The following is a 19,745-nucleotide window of genomic DNA, read 5'->3' as shown; positions in this document are numbered from 1 at the left end:
ACGCAAGGCGGTATGTGTCATGGTGTGGCGCGTATTGGTAATACCCGTCAGACACTCGCCCGCCCACTTTCCCCCTCTTTCTTCTTCTTTCTCTTCTTCTTTTCCACACAAAGACGTAACCGTACGTGGAAACGCCCTGGTGACTGACCAGATACCCCCTCGCTGACATTCATCCTCCGCTTCAGCCTTCCACTTCCTTTCCTCTCTCACACCACCTCACCGTCGACATGGCTCTTAAGCGCATTAACAAGGAACTCACTGATCTTGGCCGGTAAGGATCTGCCTACCCCTCGACTATGCTCACCACCACCAGAGAGAGACCTGAGACTGACCCTTCTTCGTTTCACAGGGATCCCCCGTCCTCCTGCTCCGCGGGCCCCGTTGGAGATGATTTGGTATGATATCCTCTTTTTCTTTCCCTCGTTGTTGACGGTCGCTTGGAGTGCGGCCTTATCGTGCCGCGGGGCTGGAACACCCAACCCCCAACGCAGATCGTTGGATCGGTCGTGGGATGAGATGAATGCGACGAATATCTACTGACATGCGCCTTTTCCTTCTACAGTTCCACTGGCAAGCAACTATCATGGGTCCTGTAAGTCGATTCTTTCATACATTGAAGTGGCGGGCTGTGGAGGGGCGATGCCCCTCCACGATACGGAACGCCGGACCACGATTTGCGACAGTCTTGCTGACGCCTTATGCTCTAGGGTGACTCGCCATACTCCGGAGGCGTCTTCTTCCTCACCATCCACTTCCCCACCGACTACCCGTTCAAGCCGCCCAAGGTCAACTTCACCACCCGCATCTACCACCCCAACATCAACTCCAACGGCAGCATCTGTCTGGACATCCTGAGGGATCAATGGAGCCCTGCTCTCACTATCTCTAAAGGTGCGTCAAACAAGCTAACCCCCGGGCAATCTGCATTCTGCTATCAGGCAGCGATCAGATCACGTTGCTAATTGTATTTCTCTAGTTCTGCTCTCGATCTGCTCGATGCTCACAGACCCCAACCCGGATGACCCTCTGGTGCCCGAGATCGCGCACGTCTACAAGACGGACCGCCCGCGGTACGAGGCTACGGCTCGCGAGTGGACACGCAAGTACGCTATCTGATCGGCAATTTCTCAACAAACCTGCCCTCCTCCTTCCTTCCGCCCGAACATGACTCGGTCTACCTCCGTCGTCTCTGCATCTTCTTTGCTTTATTCCGTTAGATTCAGATCCGCGAAGCCTGGCGTACCGTGGTCGTAGAAACTTGTGATGTTCCAATTCGTCTTCGTCGTTTTCTTCGTCTTCGCCGTTTTCTTCGTCTTCGCTGCTTTTGTTTCATGTGTGATGCAAATCGCTTTGCTCCGTTTAAACCCATCTCTGCGTGTCTCTATCTGTGTGTGTTAGTTAACTGGGACATGGCATATTCCAACGATCATTATGACCAAAATCCTCATGCATATGGCATCTTTTATTTTTCTCGAGAGAGTTCTGGGGGTTCGTTGCTCCTTCCATGAGGCTTGTTCCTGATTTCGTCTTTTGGTTTCGTTTCTTTCAGAAAGAAGAAAAAAGGAGCAAAAAAGCATGAAAAAGACCATGTCCCTAACAAGCTGGGGTCCTGTGTCTAATGGAAATCTTGTTTTCGCGCGAATCCTCTTTGAAAGTCTCGCTTTCTTGCTCGTCGGAACACAACGGTGGAACGCTTTGGCGGAATGGGATTGAATCGATGGAGTGATGATAATGATGATCTGGAGAGCTTCGGTGGGGGCTTGGGCCTAGTGCATGCTCGTGCTGGGTTAGGCTGGCAGAGGGGGGATGTTACGATTTTCTTTCTTGTCGTCGATAGCACAATCCAGGCCGGCCCGTCTCTGTGTTGATTGTCTCGTTTGTAGACTGCATCGTAGTTTATACTTCATACTGCCGGGAGAGTAGATAGACGTCCGTCCTCCTGTCTGTGCATCTATGAGCTGAACGCGTTAAAGATAGCATCTTTCGGCTGTTCGCAGCCAACCTTCATTTCATGTACGTTCATATCGACTTGGGAGGAATGCCCAAACTATTCGACCAGCAATACCCGACTCCAGCGTGTTCTGTGCAATCACAACTTCTCGCCATCAACCTGAAGCTATTCGGAAATCTCCCGCGTATAATTTCAACAGGTCTTGCGTCAGCCATTGCGGATCCCCCAGCGTACGCAGATAGTCCAGACCCATAACCTATTCCTAGAATAGCTCATACGCTTCTAGAGCCGATAGACCTGCTTTTCCAACACCGGTCCGTCCTATTGATTTCTTGCACCATACTTCCTTGCCGGCATTCCTGCTCCATGAGCTAAAAAGTCGGCCAGTATAGGAATGAGTACTAGGGATGAATGCTTCTGAAGTATGTTTGCGACAGCATACTTGTCACAGTGGGCAAATTCTCCTGGTAGTATCATTGATATCTATGTCATGATGTAGACAGTCCTTTCCGATGGGTGAAAAAGCAGATTGATAATAGCGTTCGCGATGCGAAAGAACACAGCCGACGAGGGACTAAAGTGCTGTTGTTCGCGCCTGCAGTACTAAGACAGTTAGGCCATTTTCTCACTAAATCCAAGCCGGAATTTGTATCCACAGCAGTAGAGCTCTCGCCATCGGCTGAAGCAGCCCCAGGGTGTGTACCATGAGTACCTGGGGTCTCTTGGCGACCAAAGAACGTATGCCTTACTGATACTTGTGTAACAAGGCCTCTAGATATGCCACACGAGCTTCAGTTCTCTGTATGGAATCCTTAAGCCTGTGGCGACCTGTGGCTCGGGTGTTTGACAAGATTTTCTAAGATGATAAGTCAGTCAGGCGGCCATCTTTTGATAGGAGAGATGTTTAGAACCTCGATCTGTGGATGTAGGGCCGATTGAGCAGAGGAACAGATGATAAACAGATGATAGTGACCTTCAGCTTGCGTTGCTTGCAGTGGGCGCAGGCTAGTAGAGTCCGCTCACCGACCCGAGAGTGTTTCGCCAAATGGCCTTTATTGCCATATAACTCTCACTGGTTTATGCATATGTACAGGAGATATGTGACGGATGAAGTGTAGTTGATGTGGAGCGCGGGGAGAATCTCGGCCTCGGCGGCCTTATCAACGACGCTAAAAGCTAGTCGGATCCTGCCTAGATAATGCCTAAAGGAGGTTTAAAATTTATTTGGAGACCTACAAATCTTCAATACAATTTTAAAACTGAAAATCTGCTTTCTTGTCCTAGATAGACAAGACTGGTGGAAAAGATAAAGGTTGATACACTGGCTGGGGATCGTTCTTGAACCTCTTGTGATGTTAGACCTTCTAAATCTCTTGAGTAATATAGTGCACTACTTGTCTCTACGTTTCTCTCTCTAAGTATAGAGATAGAGGGTGAAGATCTTTGAAATTGATGCAGGAAATGGCCACCTGCTGACGCGCAAACGGCTCGTTATGCGATCGCTACTTCCCGTTCGGGCTCATATAATTCTGATTTGTAATCCGCCACTCTCATTAACATCTATTTGCTCATCTCATCGATTGCTGCTAGGGAGGCTATTTCTCTGCACACAGATTTTGCATCGTGCCTGTGATATTTCCTGCGCGGGAGTTCAGAATTTCCAGGGAAAAGTACACGCACGTCTTGATTAAAGACAACGCCGGTCAAACTCGAACACCGTTTCATCTCAATGACTGGACACAATGAGCTCGATTTGGGTAAGAAGAAGAAGCATAAAGGTGCTGTGGCTTCGTGCCTCCGTTGATATTTTTTTTTTAAAGGGGACCAATTTCATTTCATGTTCGTCCAACATCCAGATGACCGTAGAGCGAGGCGCCTGGCCCGATCGCATGCCGTTGCGCGGGGCCTTGAGAACAAACGAAAGCTTCAGCGAAAATCGGGCCATAACTTTCACGAAGCGTCTGTGAAGAATGGTCCTGGCCGACCCACGAGTAGAAGACAACGAGGCCAAACTCGGATCATGCCACCATGCCCCCTCTCCACAGTTGCACCCGGTCCGTTCCAACTACTTGCTCCAGAGTCGCCAAGACTGCAGGCATTTTTTAATAGGCGTAAGCTCTGCTCAAGTGCTCAGATTCACCAGGCGAAGGCTTACGTGAAGCGACTCAGAAATGTCCCAAGAGGCCGCGGAGCCGATCTTTAGCGTTTTCGACGAACTGGTGCTTCAGAACTTTCGCTCGATTCTGCGAGAAAGACTAGATGACCACGCTCTTCTGAGTGCCGTCATGCTTACATTTTCATTTGCATCAGCAGCCGGTAGCATCAACAGGGAGTGCCTCGAGTATCAGGGAGAGGCTTTGACGTCCATTCGTCAAAGGATGAGTTCTCCGGATAGAGCTACTATGGAATCCACACTAGGGGCAATTCTGCTCCTCGCCGGTATAGAGGTCTGTATTGTGGTCAGATTTGGCAGACGTGCAACAGCCAAGAACTAACCTTCTAATGGTATAGGCTCGGCTTGGAATGCCACGTCAGGTCCAACTTCACATGGGCGCAATACAGCAGCTTCTTGACGTATGTGGCAGAAAAGGTGTATATTTGAGTGACGGTATCAAGCGTGCCATCTTCTGGTGAGTAGCCATGCAGCACTATTTGGAAACTCATTCTAACATCTGTCAAACAGGTCAGACCTGAATTCTTCGGTCATGACCGGGTCGAGTCGGATTGTTGATCATAAAACCTTTGCCGAGCTTCAGTGGAGAAGAGATCCTCTCTCCCCAGATTTCTTCATCCTACCACCTGGCTTTCAAGCCCAGGCACATTTTCTGGGTGAAGATTTTGCTGAGGTCCTCAAAGACGTCTTTGCATTGCAATGTATCCGAGACTCTGCCCTCTTCGGCAGGGAGGATGTAATCTCGATGGCACACATTGATAACCACCAAGCATCTATCCAGTCGAAGCTGGTGAGCTTACCAAATCATTCGAGTATCTCTGAATGTTGCCAGCTAGCGGCATATTTATGCTCAACTATGCTGCGCTGCAAACTTTGGCGTACTTCAACTATTCCCGTAAGTCGAGCTCATTGTGTTTTCGATCACACCTAGGCAGCGCTGAGTTTGAATGTCATCAGTCCCATATCTCCTTGCAGTTACTCTGCAAACTACAACAAGCAGCTGACGATATCATATGGGACGATGTGCCTGATTTACTAGTTTGGCTTTTGCACATCGGCGGGGCTTTTGCTCCTACAGGATCTATACGATCAGGTTACGTGAGCCTATTACATTCGAACCGCTGCAACCGGCTCAGAAAGCTGTACACATCATGGCCAGAATTGCGTGAGATCCTCGAGCAATTCATTTGGTCAGAAAAGGCATTCATGTCCCAGGTGACGGCATTCTGGGAAGAAAGTTCCGTCTAGACTATTTCCAAGCAGATATGCCAGAGTCTGACAAAAAGAGTTTGCTCAGGGCAAGAAGATTTTTCGCTTCAGAAAGCCCCACAATTTTCCATTAATTTGGCAGTCCCGCTGTGGTACATTTTGTAATGTGACATTCATATGCTTTTTGTCCTGCTTAATTACCATCAAGAGAAAGATAGCTGGAATGGATAATATGCCATGACTGCTTGTAAAATCGACGCCGACCATTAGACATACGGATAGATTATAAACCCATTGTATGCCAGGAACGATAGCAGTGGTCAAGTATCTGTTTAATGCTACTTGTTAATAGTCACCTGAACTCCGTGCCTCTCTATTTGTAATCGGCCGCTCACTGCGCCTGTGTCCCCACTGAGCTCATCTAGATGAAATATCATTGGCCAGACGCGCAGAGCTATACCTTAATTGGAAGTATCTTTATTCCTCCTCGGGAAGTATCTCTTTCCCCTAATTGTATAGAGAAATTTATCTCAATAATCCGATAAATAGAGTGAGATTTCCGTTGAATGACACGTATAAATACTTGGTTTTTCCCGAAGTCAAAGCATCGAGATTATCATACGTCTGCTCTTCTCAAGAACAAGCAATACAAGAATTTTGACCATGCCTCAGTCACGCCTTTTCAAACCCCTTAAGATAGGCGATGTGAATGTTGAGCACCGCATCGGAATGGCTCCACTCACTCGCTTTCGAGCAACCGAGGACCGAGTACCGACACCCTTGATGAAGGAATACTACGGCCAACGGGCCGCTGTGCCCGGTACCCTGATCATCACCGAGGGAACCTTCATTTCGGCAACCTGTGGCGGCTTCCCCCACGCACCAGGACTTTGGCGCAGTGACCAGATCGCTGCTTGGACAACAATTACCGATGAAGTCCATAGCAAAGGTTGCTTTATATTCTGTCAGCTATTCGCAATGGGCCGTGCAGCCGACGTCGAAGTAGCTCGAAAGGAGGGTTGCGCCATAGTCGCACCAAGTGCCATTCCGATGGAAGAAGGCGCCGCAGTACCCAACCCTATGACCATCGAGGAAATTGAGCAGTTGGTTCAGGACTTCGTCGCAGCTTCGAAGAACGCCATTCAGGCGGGATTTGACGGCGTCGAGATTCACGGTGCAAATGGTTATCTCCTCGACCAGTTCATTCAAGATGTCAGCAACAAACGCCACGACGAGTACGGTGGTAGTGTGGAGAACAGATCTCGTCTTCTCAACGATGTTGTCGAGTCTGTCGCTAATGCCATCGGTCCTAAACGCGTCGGGCTTCGCCTGAGTCCCTGGAGTACATTTCAGGGCATGAGAATGGAGAATCCGATCCCACAGTTTACGGATGTTATCAAAAAGGCCGGCAAGTCAGATATCGCATATCTCCACCTCATAGAGTCACGGATTTCCGGCGCCATGGACTACGATTCCCATGACCAACTCGATTTCGCATACAATATCTGGAATGGACCTCTCCTTGTTGCGGGAGGGTACACACCGCAGGAGGCACAAAAGCTCGTGGATGAGCGTTATCCGGACAAGAATATCGTAATTATTTTTGGCCGGTTTTTCATTTCAAATCCGGATCTTATATATAGAATGAGGGAGGGACTGGAGCTCAATGCGTACAATAGGGAAACCTTTTATGCCTTTCAGTCAGCGGTGGGCTATTTGGATTACCCATTTAGCAAGGAGTATCTGGGAAACGGGCAGGCAATATCTCATTAGTCTGAATTTGGAGACATATAAATCAAAGCAGAGTCTGTAAGCTAGAGAGTCCTCCCACCTAAAATGACACTTTGGACGAGTGGGACTTAACGTATCGCTTTGTGCTAGATGTTCAATTCTACAGAGAAACGAGTCAAACTTAGGACCCAATGACCGTTCTAAGCAAATTGATCAGCTCTGCAGAATCGAGAAACTGGGTATGAGATGGGGTAACCAAAATATCTAGTAGTTACTCGACAATTCATCCCTAATATAGGTTTGACGCTCTTGGCGAGTCTGAGGTACGATCCTCGCAACCACGGGGGTATTTCGCCCTTTTATATGCTCCATGCCGTTGATGAGTGAATAATACTCGCCAAACGATAATGAAGTCTTGCGATTGCCAGTTTTATCATCATACTCTATCTCTGCTATTTTGTCACGATTAGGATGTCCCTCCATCGGGCAACTCGGCGTGTCGGAAGAACCCGAGGTGCGGGGCACAGCAGCGACTTGATAAGGGCCCCAAGAACATCTCCATCGTCATCTTCTTCTTCATACGTGTCTTTGTCCTGCAGGCCAATTATTTTCATCCTTCTCTCATTGTCTGCTTGTGCATGAATCAAGCAAGTCGTCTTGCCCCTCCAAGCAGATCTGATCTCCTACCCGATGCCTGCAACAGCGAAGCCGAGGGTCGTCGCCTTGGGAGACCCCAGGTATGTTGGCGCGGAGTACTTGGCCGACTTCCAGAAAGAGTTTGACTACTCTGTGCTACCTGCCACAAACCGTACCGAGACCCAACAGATGCTACCGGATGATATCGCCGCCAATGGACCTATTGACGCTTTTATCATCCGTATGGGCACCCCGCCGTATGAACCGTTTGATGAGGGGCTGCTCAAAGCCCTGGTACCAGACTGTAAGATCATAGTGTCGGCCAGCGCAGGATTCAATGAATTCGATGTGCAATGGATGGCCGACGAGGGCATCTGGTTCTGTAATACAGTTAACGCGGTGGCCGAGGCCACAGCTGACATGGCGTTATTCTTGATCCTTGCTGTACTAAGAAATACCACCAACGCTGAAAAGAGTGCCCGCGATGGAACATGGAGGGCAGCAGGTCTTGTTCCTGCACGCGACCCATCTGGATTGACGTTGGGTATTGTTGGCATGGGGGCGATTGGAAAAGTGAGTGACTGCCTAATATCCTTCAACTAGATGAAACCCCATGCTAATTATCTCTACAGTATATCGCAAAGAAAGCCGCTTGTTTCAATATGGAGATCAAATATCACAACCGGAATCAACTACCCGCCGATGAAGAAGTCAAGTACGGTGCTACATACTGTGAAACCCTGCACGAGCTACTAGCGTCGAGCGACGTAGTCTCAATCAGCTGTCCTCTCAACGCAAACACCACAAACCTCATAAGCGAAGCAGAATTTGCCGTCATGAAAGACGGAGTTTTCTTGATCAACACAGCCCGTGGTGCTGTCATCGATGAAAACGCCCTCATTGCGGCCTTAGAAAGCGGCAAGGTTGCGCGTGCTGGTCTGGATGTCTTTGTGAATGAGCCAAGACCGGACCCATACTTCTTGCAGAGTGATAAGGTTATTATACAGCCTCATTTGGGAGGGTTGACAGATGTTGCATATCAGAAGGCGGAGCGAGAATGCTTTGAGAATATCCGGGCGTTTTTCACGAAGGGAAAGGCTAATTCGCCTGTGATGGAGATTAAGCCAAAACCATGATCATACTTGTCCCATAGACGTTCCGGGATAGATAAGGGAGTTACAACAATGAAGGAGTGAAATTTTGAATTACTCTAAACTTGAGGGAATTGGTGGCTCTGCGCGTAAGAAGTCAGCGGAGCGAAGGTACCGAGTGGTTTGGTCAAGAATCTAGATTGGGAAAGAGAGAGAGGCAAGAGCCCGTGGAAACGCCCAGAAAGAAAGGTCCTGAATATATCAAGTAGTACGGACAAGGTGTTATTCTATTTAAATGAACGGTGGCAAGAAAAAGAAATATTTTTCTGACGCCAAATCTGTCACAAAAAGACCTAGCTTAGACGTTCGGAAGGCGTGGGGCGACAGTATACATTAATTGGCTCTGACTGACCGTCCTCGACCCACTTCCAAGGGTCCATCAGTTTGTCTAATTCCATGACCCTAGGTGTGGACTTTGAATTTCCGTTTCTTCAATCGACGTTCAATCTACCCGGAGCTCAGTTAAATCTTTTTACATTCTTCGCATTCATAGGATCCTAGTCGCCGGCACCATGACACTCAAAGATCCCTTCGTCGAGGCCTTTCTTGATGCTTGTTACGAAGGCGACCTGCCAAAGACCCAGGAAGCCATCGCCAGCGGACGGCTAAACTCCGAGGATCTCGATGACGGACTCGCAGAGGCAACTTCAATGGCGCATACGGAGCTCGTTGCAGCGCTCTTCGACGCTGGTGCTAGTGTATCGGCCAAACCAGTGGACGCTCTCCCTAGGGACGGTCGCCTGGAGGTACAACACCCGGCCGTTGTTCGCCTCTTCTTTGGTCATGGCCTTGATCCTAACGCAACCGACTCTAATGGCGAACCTATTCTCGCGTTCGTGTCAGCCATTTTTGCCGAATATTTGGATCGAGGACTGACCTCCTGGTAACAGCTTCATGCAAGATCCCGAATGTGCTCGCGAATTCCTCTCGCGGGGCGCTGATCCCAACCGTGTCGGCCCGCAGGGAACACCTGTTTTACTCACTGCTATTGCGTGCCTTCGAGAAGACGATACGACTCTGCTTGAGCTGTTTCTCGAATATGGAGCCCGGCTAAAACCGGAACACCTCTTTGAGGCGCTAGGACGGCGCGACACGGATTCACAATTCAAGACTTCCTACCTTCTTGGAAAGGGCCTCGATCCGAATGCATCCCACACTACATGGGGCACTCCCCTGCATTGCGCCATCCGTAATAACCACACAAGCGCTATCAAAGTACTACTAGATGCGGGAGCAGACCCCACAGTACGATCAGAAGGCAGGCATTTTCATGGCAAAACCGCCTTGGAGGTGGCCGAGTGGGTGCGAAATCCCAACGATCGGTCGGCTATTCTGAGCCTCCTTCAGTCTGCACAAGAGCGTGATGCAATATCTCAAGATAAGGAGATGTCACAGTAGTTTTCTACCTCAAATGCATGGATATCAGGCCGGTGCGCGGCGCTCCATCAAATGAGCACCGGCATTATGAAGACTTTCAGCGATCTGCCAGCCGGCCAGGGATATAGCACCGGTAATACACAGCAAAATTTTCTATACTGCGCTAGTAGGCTAGGAATGCTATTTAGACCAGAGGACTTTAATATGTTACCTAAAATAGATATAGTTGTCAAGATATGAAGTTGTAATTTATCGCGTTTGATATGGTGTTTTGGGTTGCTCGCTCGGCCGGGTTGCTCTCGGCTGGGAATTACGTTATATCTCTCTTGCTTTTGTCGTCGGTATTTACAGATTGACGCTAGCTAAGAATACTTCTACTCAAAGTAGGATTAAAGCAAAGTATCCCTATAATCCTATACCCTCGCAATTTTCAATAATTATCAATTCTCTTAAGTTTATTTCTAGCATATTTAGCTATAGGGTGTAGAAAATAGGTCTTCCTGTCCGCTTCGCTATACTTAGCGATATACTAAACGCAGTTAATTCTTATAGTGCCCTCAGCCTTAATAAGTGTCCACTTTTGTATTAGGGTGAGTGCGACCGTCGTTATCTGATCGGATCCGATCTGATTGATAACTAAGGGCTTTCGGAGTTTTAACAGAACTGCTGGCAGGCAATTCTGCACAGCTCTCTATTTTCGCTAGTAATTACTTTGGACGTTGTGTGGTTTTCAATTTTTTTTTTTGCTTTTGTGTTGGTGAGTTTTTACATATTCTTTTTCCACCCCCTCTTCCTCCGTCCTTCCCTCAGCTCACAAATTCAGTATTTTTTTCCCACCCCTCTTCCTCCATATCCTTCCATCAGCTCACAAATTCAGAGACCTTGCCGCAATCAAGATGATTTCTGGATGAACCGAACAGGAATCTTTCCAAAGGCGCTTGTCGGCTCAAAGACGGTTTCCAGTGCCCGGGTTTCGACGTTTTTTCCCCCATGCCCTTTGTTCCTCTGCGAGTTCAGCGCCGTGCTTCCCTTTGGTCATTAGCTGCTGCTGTGATTTGACCCACAGCTTCTTGTCGTCGACGATTCTGATTAGCTCGGAGACACAGTAAACACGACTGCCCTTTTTGCGGATGCCTGAACGGTCGCAGAGGACATATAATGCGTTGCGAGCTCGGCTGAGCGCCACATTCCATCTGTTCGGAACGGACATGAACCCGAGCTTCTCAGTGAACGTAACATCGAGGATCACGACTGGACTTTCCTGGCCCTGGAAAGAATCCACTTTGCGCACATCGACTTGATTGAAACCAAGTTGTGGAGATTGCACGTGAGCCTGGACCAGCAGTCGCTGATAAAGGAGGTATTGGGCTTCATATGGGGTCAGGATCACAATGTCTTTCGGGTTGAGGATACTTCCGCGAAGCAATGCTCGACAGAGGGAGATACCCTGTTCCGCAAACGTGTTGTTAATGATGGAGTACCCAATCTTCTCGGGACTTGCATCACGGACATCCACAAAGATGGCGTTCGAGTTACAGGAGATGCGGTCAGTTTTGTTCCACTCCAGGATTTTCTGAGCCATTTGGTTGTGCGGGAGAGTCACTCCTATTGCATCACGAATTTCATTGGCGTAGAAGATCCGATTCACGATAGCAGAGATGTCAGGAGCCATGCGGTGCTGTTCACGAAGAAGCTCCACGAGCAAGCCGGCATACACGAAGCGAGCGAACGGCGAAAGTTGCAATTGCCTGTAGAATTGATTTGTTTCCGGGTTACTCTTCATGATCGACTGCAATTGATGATGATCACCGAAAAGCAACAGTGGAACAGATCTGTAGAAGGTGTACAGGGGCCAAAGGTCGGTTTCCTTCGTCATAGCGGCTTCGTCAATGAAAATGGCGTCGGGACTGATCGCTTCGCGTATAATGTTCTGACCAGCCGAGAATAAGGTACAGACAACGATGTCTGAGTCCGCAAGCACTTGTTGCAGCATGTATTTGCCATAGGCTACGTAGTCTGGCTTCTGCTGACTATCGAGCTCTCCCTTCGCCAATTGATCGCGCTGCATGAGCCATGGGTCCCACCGCGCGTCATTCTTAGCGAATTCAATGATCTGACGGCCAAGACTCAACTCGCGCAAAGTGATGCGCGAAGCTGAGCTTCTGGTTACTTGACGACTAGGATTGTTCTCGGCGTAGTAATCCATGAACAAGTTGTAGACCATATCAGTCTGCAGAGCTTGCTCGACATCTGCATTGGTCACGGTCGCTTCATCGATGAAATGGAGAGCTGCATCGGGTTTACAGTACGAATCCTTCTCTGCATTAATAGGGTAAACCCGGACGACTTTGGGCTTCCCACTGCTAAATTCATCCGAGTGCTTCTCGATGATATCATTCAGTGACTGGGCAAGGTGGTCGGCGGCGGCGTTAGTCGGAGCAACTAGAAGAACTTGATGCCGAGCAGGGTGAGTGCGCTTTGCATCAGGGATCTTAGTGCAATCAGGCGCCTCAGGAGTTTCATCTGGGTTCACATCCTTCTTGGGATAGAGAAGGAAAGGCAACACACATCTCGCCAGTGTGTACGTCTTGCCTGTTCCAGGTGGCCCTTGAACAACCCCGATCCCACCCCGTAGCTTCTGGAACTTCTCGAAGACCGAAAGCTGCTCTTTGTTCATGGATCCATCCTTTTTGACCCGATTTGCGTACTGGATCAAGTTCTCAGGAGTGATCGATTGGTAGACGTTCACTTCTGGCAAGTTCATGGTATTGTTTGCGAGCAAGGTCTGGTGAATAGAGCCGGCATAATTGACCAACCCAAAGCAAGCCGCGATCTGCTGTCTGTATGGCTTCTGGCTGCTGATTCTGTTGATCCGACATCCTTGGGCTTGCTCTTTAGACAAGACATCGTGTAAGTCGAGCTTTGGATCGTTGGTCTTCGGGGTAATTGGACGCGGTTCATGACCTTCTTCAGAGATACATGGCTGGTTGGTCTCCTTGTTAAGACCACGGCGCATATAGATTGTCACCGTGCTGCACGGTGCAAATGGCGCGGGTGTCAACACTGTACATCGCCAACCATGTTCCCATGGATATTCATTAGCATCCTGGGGCACGTCGTTATCGATTTCAAGAGGAGATTGAGTCTGGTGCTGTTCCTCGGTGACGGTAGGCTCTCCGTGGAGATCAGCATGCTTCATGGTCTCCACAAGGTTGACATTTAAATCAGGGACGTTGTCCGTGGTAGTGGCTTCTCCCCAGTCTTCCGTGGTCTTGCGCTTAGGCGAATCGTGAAAAATGGAGGTTTGCTCTTGAACACCCCATGAAGCTTGAGGAGTGGTGGCGTTGAATTTCGAGAACAAGAGAGAGAACGTTTCACTAGGTTGAGGAATGGAGTATCCTTCTGGTATAGTCAAAAAGCCCAACAGTTCATTTGGAGGGCTGTCGGTAGAGACTCCAGGAGGAAGTATTGTAACCAAGTTGCACTGGATGGCCTCTCCAACACCAGTGGATTGCTGCTCCAGATCATTTTCAATAACCGTCCCGTAACCAGTCTTGACGATATATTCATCGATATCATGGAATGTCAGAGTCGCCTGGGATGTGACCTGAGGCGGGCTGAGATTGAGTTGACCAATTTGGAGAAATGGCTTTGTTGGATGATCACCGAAGAAGGGTCCATAAGGATGATTCACTTGACTTTGGAGACCAGCGATGATTTGCCTGAGGCGAATTTCAAGCACGTTGGTCCGGACAATCATACAGAGGGCCTCGGTTTCATGCAAGTGATCTCGAATGTTGTTCATCGTGTCCGTCAGTCCACGGTAGTCACGTTCGCGAAAAAGGCCGGCGCCTTGACGTGACACCTCGCTCTGTTTGGCGAGCTGAATTAACAAACACCACATCTCGCCATTCTGGATGTATTCTTGTGTATCAGGTTGATTCTCGATGAGGCTGGCCGGGGCGATAAGTGGATTTTGGTCATTCGGATCGGTCATTCGGTCACAAATAGAACGAAGAGGACCAGGAGCCTATATCATAGAGATTAGTGTTAATAATATAAAGATAAGGTGCCTTTGACTATACCTTGTCACTGCTGTTGTCCATAATCACTTTCTTAACCTCGAAGCCTTTGATATTTTCGCGGAAGATTTTGAAAGATGCTTCTTGAGAAGGCCAATGACTGTTGAAGTGCCCATCTTCTCGAGCAGTTCGAATCTGGGCTTCCAGTTCGATGAATGGGTTCTCGAAATCGTGGAAGAATGTCAAGGTCAATGTAATTCCCGGACTCATCTTGTCGATGCGGAAAGTACCAATTATCTCATCACCCAGGCTTACAAGACAAGCCTGGCCGACGAGGTACTCTATCAGCTTCCTGGATCTCAGAGACTGAAGCCATGGATTCTTCTGCATGTTGTCTTTTTTTGCTTCGGCAGAATCACCAACGAAGCCTTCACCGTAGTCCTCCATGATGACTTCTGACTCGAGGTTAGAGCGGATACCAAGGCATGGACGTCAAGGCACTTGACTCACCGAGTGAAAGAATTCCTGAGTGTGAATATTGCCCAGGCCGGTGGAGGATGGGGGTGAGCAGTGAAAATGAGATGCGAGATGGAAGGTGAGAATGTGAGATAGCAGAACAAGAGAGGGGGGTAGAAGATGGATGAGTGATGGAGATGAATGAGTGGTGGAGATGGATGAGTGGGTTGGAGAGAGAGGGAGATGGTAGAAGAAGAAGAGGGAGAGGGAGATGGAAGAGTAGATTGGCAAGTAGTGAATGGAGTGATTTGGGCAGCAAGGCAGCCACCATATGAAGCTATCAAAGTGAGTAAAACAAAGACTTCCGGTAACTGATTTTGATCAAACCATCGAGGATGACTTGACCCGGGGGCCTACGAGGTCGTAGTACGCCCGTAAGTGTGCTTGCCATCTCTACTTAGGGATGGCAAGCAATAAACAAACACAATCCAGTCGACTCACAGTGGTGATTGGGCGGGTACGGGTTTGGGGAGATTGGGGATTGGCAAGATTGCAAATGCCGGCAGCGTTGATGATCGAGTGAAGGGTGAGACAAGTGGAGAGAGGGTGTCTCAAGCAGTACACGATGCGAGTCATGCTCCCCACGACATCAGTTATGACCGGCTGTGGCTGGGAGCAGCCGCGAAGGTGCGTGTCCTGAAGGAGGCCAAGGAGGCATGGGAGAAGGCCTGGAAGGGATCAAAGGTCGCACGACCATGATACAGCTTCGGACAGGTAGGGTGGCCCTGGCCGCTTACCTCTGGAAAATCAAGGCACGCGACTCCCCACACTGAAGATGCCGTGGAGGAGGACTGGAGATCCCGGGGAAGAAGGTGGGGGGGGGGGGGGATCATTCGAGGATTCAGGGATCGTGGATCCGGAAGATCAGCGGGGGAAAGCAAACCCCTTTTTGTTGCATCGAAAAAATGGGACCTGGGGAATGATGCGATTGCACCCAATTCCGCTTTTGTCCTCTTGAAGTCCCAGCCAAATCTTTCCGCAATGGCTGCACAGAATGGCACCAATGCGGGGGCCCGGCCAAATCGCCTTGCTCCGAAGAGGCACTGTACTGAATCCACGAAGTGCCTGGCCGTCATAATCCACCATGGAAGTCTCGTCAAGGCCATGTCATTTTCCATACCAGTTGTTGGTCCCAGAGTCCAGAGAGTCGCAAATGCATTCGTCATTGCCTCCGGGCCAAAGGCTTGCGAAAGGACCGCGTGTCTGAGGTAGGTCCCACGGCGGTGACAGAATATCGTTTGTTTGTTGGAGTGATGATTCGAGGCTCACTAGATTCGTAGATGTCGTCGGAGAAAGCAGAAGGTAGCCATGGCGTTTACCCTTTGCCAACAATCATGTTGCTGACAGTGTGGTGGACACGCAGTGTGATCTGAGGCAACCGAGTTGCTCCAACTGCGGCGCAGGCGCCCCGTGCCTGACATATCATTCAAGGAATCACTCCGAGGTAAGGGCATCGAATGCTAAGTGCAGTCTTACCGCACATAACTGACATGCTTGGAGGTTTCTCGTAATTACGTGTCAGAGCTGGAGGCAGAAAGTGACCTCGGAGTGTTCTGCGATGCGTTAGCTTCGAGAACGTTGCGGCGAAATTCGACTTTATGGGCCATGCGCTCTTGATCTCATACAGTTGGCCCAGAGCAGATTAAAGCCCGCAAATATGGGTAGAGAATATGAAGCACGTGGAACGGGTATGAAAGAAAAAGAAGTGGGATAGGAATAAGAGTGATTCCATTGATCTTTTTTGACTCGCACATGTAGGCTTACGTTGAACCATATAGGCGAATCAGCCGGCAGAAATTGAATAGCATACGGCCACTAGGAGCGTGACCGTACATGAGCCTCCCGTAATCACACTCCTCGAGTTTAGGTGTAAAATAACACATAGCAAGACCTAACCGGAAATTTGCAGGAATTTATAGTCTCTAAAGCTACCTAAAATCCATGTGATAACACTCGATTTCGCATTGATTTTTCAACGCTCTTGGTCTGAAAAGTTTGATGCCTTGCCCTCTCCATTTTTTTGTTTCTGCTCGTAGGTCTCAATACAATAACGAATGGTTCGGTAAACCCGTGCAAGTTCCATGATCTTTAAACAAGGTATACATCCAACCGAGTGCCTGCGCAATTTGACTGTCCATTCCCACTCCCTTACTAGTGTCTGCCATCTCCCTTTGCCATTGCCTCAGCATGTGCGCTCAACCGTCCCGCTATCTCCGCGCCTCCCTTTTCACTGAAATGCAGACCCAAATTCTTCCTTGTCTTCTCCGCATTCATCCTCCCTCTCTCAAATATCTTCTCATACTCCTCCACCGCCACTCCAATATTGTACCCATCACTCCGCACCTTCGCCACCACACTCGCCTTCCTCCTCAAAATCGCCTTTGCTAAATCCATCGCATCCGCCAACGATACGTTGACCCCCACCCCAGCGAACGGCGTCATCAGATGCGCCGCGTCACCCAGCAGCGTAACACCAAGCTTCGACTTCCACTGGATCCCGACGGAGAGCATATATAGCTTTCGCGGGATAAGCTCGTCCTTCGCAGAAAGGATAACCCGCTTCACATCCGTGGAGCAATCGCTCCAGTATTTATCCACCATCTCCTGCCGCGTCGTCTCTGACGGATTTGCGAAGTCAATCCCGCACTAATCAACCCACCCCTCAGGAACCCTCAGCGAAGCATATACGCGCACAGCTCCCGTTCCCTGCCGCTGACACTGCAGTGCCCTCCCCTCGTCAAACATAAAGCACGAGCCCTTGCCGATATACTCACTCAACCACGGGTTCTTGGCGTCGACGTCCAGTGCCCAGAGCTCGATGCTCGTGATACCGGACTAAACGGTTTCTCATCCGTTAGGAGTGGGCAGACCTTTGACCAGGCACCGTCCGCGCCGACGAGGAGATCGATGGACGTCTTGGTTGTGAAGTCGGCGAAAACGATGGCGTGTTTGCCCGTGCGGAGGGGTCAGGTTCTACGCGCATGACCTTTTTGCCCCATTTAACGGTCCCTTCTTCCAAGGAATCCAGCAAAATATCACGGAGCTTGACGCGGTCAATTTCAGGGCGATCAAGGCCTTCGCCATCAAATTCTTTCGGGGCATCTTGAGCGGCGATGGTGGTATTGTCATCCTAGAGCACCGAACCGTCGGGTTGGATGAGTTTCATGGCCTCGCCTTCCGGACGGGAGTATTTCTGGAATTCCTTGAAGAGTCCCGCGGCTTTGAGCGCGGCTTGCCCGGCTCGAGGGTGCAAATCGAAGGTGCAAATCGAGGGTGCCCCCTCCTTGGTTGCGAACATGTCGAGAGGCTTCGGCTTCGTAGATGGTGCAGGGGAGGGAGTTGACTTGGAGGAGGCGGGCGAGGCGGAGGCTAGAGGGACCCGCGCCGATGATGATAATTTTGGGGCGGGCATTTTGGTAGCTGTGGGTTATGATAATAGAACCACATACAGGCTGTGGCTTTGGAGAAGATTGTAGAGATGGTAAATGGAAGAAAGGTCGTGCAGGGCCGCTGCTGAGGAAGCTTGATCACTGCGTCCTTCTTATTGAGTCCCAAGAGGGAACCTCGACCTACTTATACTTCGAAGCCATCGGGAACAAATATAGGAATGAACCGGATTGACGCGGTTCAGCTCGCTCTTGCGTGTTCGTGTGTCAGACTTTGTTAGGGCCTCGAGGTCCCGAAATCGCGAAGGATCATAATCATGGGAATATTTGGCCCTCTCCTTATCAGGCCAGTGAAGATGATCCAACAGGCGGGTACAGCCTCACGGGAGGTGAAGCGCAGTTTCTAAAATTAGAAGATAATTTGGAAAGGATTTTTTCGATCAGGGTTGTAGTCCCCCGCTCTCTTAGTAGGATTTATCCCTTTGAGCGTGGTGAGGCGCCAACTCCGAACCAAAAAAAGGATCGCCACCAATAGGAGACCTTTGGCTCAAAACTACTTGCACTCGCTGGTATTTGCACTGATAGTAAAGATACAAGCCAAGCTACAGTATACCTCAGCGTCCCTTTGTTCTTCAAGTTTCTCTGATATAGTTATCGCTGAGAACCGTGAGGTGCTACTTACCAAGGTACCCACTTGGTCTTACTGCGCCCATAGGGATAGGTTTTTGGGCATTGACTTCTTTTGTCCTAAATACGTGTGGATTAGCTCGATTAAAAGCCATATCGATTATTGTATATAATCCGGCTACAGCTTTAAGAATGGAAGTCTACACTCAAGCGGTATTAATATTATACTGTTAGACTAAAAAGCAATCTCCTATAGCCTATAGGGAGAGTGGGGAGCTACTAGCTTGATAAAATAACACATTAACATTCCTTCCAGCTTATGTTGTGCACCCGCACCCCAGAACACATAAGTTAGCAAATGCGAACATTACAAATTTTATCTCAACCTGAAGGAAATTTTAAATTTCCGCATTTACTACAGTCCGGTATGGGTTTCGGGGTGCGTATCGTAAGCCGCTGCGCAGTGTAAGCGGGAAGTACGTTAAACTTAGTGCTTATACAGTACTCCGTACATAGCAGCGCTTTCGCGCCCCTCCATTCTCGGCCTAGCGCAGCCACAGGCCCACCTTAAGCCAGTCGACAAGGGAGGGCGCTAAAGCTAGCGGGGTCGCAGCACGTTCGGTATCCCTTCAAGTGCGGTTGGGCTCTGACCTTATACTGGACAGGGGCTTTCGCCAATAGTAGACCATCGGCTGAGCGGTATATTAGCATGGGTGCTATTTTAGCTGGTGGTAAAAGTACCCACTACGCCACACGCTACATCGAGCGACCTCACATTTCCCACGTTTCTCCATGTATGGGGGAGCTGTGGGCCGCTGTGGGGCACTGCGAGAAAAGGTTCACATTTGGAGCCTTGCCGCACTCGAAGGGATAAGAACAAATTCCAAATATAGCTATTATTATCAGACAAGTAGCCCCCCTATCCTCTCTATCGGAGATCATCTTTAGAGCGATTTGACATGGCCC

The 19,745-nt window shown here is 49.4% G+C and overlaps 9 protein-coding genes across 9 annotated transcripts; 6 read left to right on the top strand and 3 right to left on the bottom strand.

Moving 5' to 3' along the window:
- Positions 1-227: 227 nt before the first annotated feature.
- N7482_009414 (putative ubiquitin conjugating enzyme (UbcD)) lies at positions 228-1,116 on the top strand (the record flags this gene model as incomplete). Its single annotated transcript, XM_056691538.1, has 5 exons — positions 228-271; positions 350-395; positions 563-592; positions 708-891; positions 977-1,116. The coding sequence occupies 5 exons, from the start codon at positions 228-230 to the stop codon at positions 1,114-1,116; spliced, it is 444 nt and encodes a 147-aa protein (XP_056539244.1).
- Positions 1,117-4,122: 3,006 nt separating this feature from the next.
- N7482_009413 (N-ethylmaleimide reductase) lies at positions 4,123-5,372 on the top strand (the record flags this gene model as incomplete). The annotated part of the gene is made up of 4 exons (XM_056691537.1): positions 4,123-4,398; positions 4,463-4,581; positions 4,635-5,019; positions 5,082-5,372. 4 exons carry the CDS (start codon positions 4,123-4,125, stop codon positions 5,370-5,372), a joined length of 1,071 nt encoding a protein of 356 aa, XP_056539243.1.
- Positions 5,373-5,996: 624 nt separating this feature from the next.
- Positions 5,997-7,106, top strand: N7482_009412 (alkene reductase; the record flags this gene model as incomplete). Its single annotated transcript, XM_056691536.1, has 1 exon — positions 5,997-7,106. The coding sequence occupies one exon, from the start codon at positions 5,997-5,999 to the stop codon at positions 7,104-7,106; it is 1,110 nt and encodes a 369-aa protein (XP_056539242.1).
- Positions 7,107-7,754: 648 nt separating this feature from the next.
- N7482_009411 (D-mandelate dehydrogenase-like dehydrogenase) lies at positions 7,755-8,836 on the top strand (the record flags this gene model as incomplete). The annotated part of the gene is made up of 2 exons (XM_056691535.1): positions 7,755-8,273; positions 8,333-8,836. 2 exons carry the CDS (start codon positions 7,755-7,757, stop codon positions 8,834-8,836), a joined length of 1,023 nt encoding a protein of 340 aa, XP_056539241.1.
- A 527-nt stretch (positions 8,837-9,363) lies between these two features.
- N7482_009410 (ankyrin repeat domain-containing protein) lies at positions 9,364-10,249 on the top strand (the record flags this gene model as incomplete). Its single annotated transcript, XM_056691534.1, has 2 exons — positions 9,364-9,683; positions 9,742-10,249. 2 exons carry the CDS (start codon positions 9,364-9,366, stop codon positions 10,247-10,249), a joined length of 828 nt encoding a protein of 275 aa, XP_056539240.1.
- A 925-nt stretch (positions 10,250-11,174) lies between these two features.
- N7482_009409 (DEAD/DEAH box helicase) lies at positions 11,175-14,225 on the bottom strand (the record flags this gene model as incomplete). The annotated part of the gene is made up of 1 exon (XM_056691533.1): positions 11,175-14,225. One exon carries the CDS (start codon positions 14,223-14,225, stop codon positions 11,175-11,177), a length of 3,051 nt encoding a protein of 1,016 aa, XP_056539239.1.
- An 82-nt stretch (positions 14,226-14,307) lies between these two features.
- Positions 14,308-14,697, bottom strand: N7482_009408 (uncharacterized protein; the record flags this gene model as incomplete). The annotated part of the gene is made up of 1 exon (XM_056691532.1): positions 14,308-14,697. One exon carries the CDS (start codon positions 14,695-14,697, stop codon positions 14,308-14,310), a length of 390 nt encoding a protein of 129 aa, XP_056539238.1.
- A 340-nt stretch (positions 14,698-15,037) lies between these two features.
- On the top strand, positions 15,038-15,465 carry N7482_009407 (uncharacterized protein; the record flags this gene model as incomplete). The annotated part of the gene is made up of 2 exons (XM_056691531.1): positions 15,038-15,051; positions 15,210-15,465. The coding sequence occupies 2 exons, from the start codon at positions 15,038-15,040 to the stop codon at positions 15,463-15,465; spliced, it is 270 nt and encodes an 89-aa protein (XP_056539237.1).
- A 1,452-nt stretch (positions 15,466-16,917) lies between these two features.
- On the bottom strand, positions 16,918-18,178 carry N7482_009406 (FAD-dependent oxidoreductase; the record flags this gene model as incomplete). Its single annotated transcript, XM_056691530.1, has 4 exons — positions 16,918-17,412; positions 17,461-17,601; positions 17,651-17,868; positions 17,911-18,178. 4 exons carry the CDS (start codon positions 18,176-18,178, stop codon positions 16,918-16,920), a joined length of 1,122 nt encoding a protein of 373 aa, XP_056539236.1.
- Between the last annotated feature and the right edge of the window lie 1,567 nt (positions 18,179-19,745).

Source organism: Penicillium canariense, assembly GCF_028826845.1.
Source record: "Penicillium canariense strain IBT 26290 chromosome Unknown utg000007l_segment0_segment0, whole genome shotgun sequence".
NCBI classification, from domain to species: Eukaryota; Fungi; Ascomycota; class Eurotiomycetes; order Eurotiales; family Aspergillaceae; genus Penicillium; species Penicillium canariense.
Note: the sequence above shows the minus strand (reverse complement) of the source record. Positions and strands in the feature narration are given on the sequence as shown.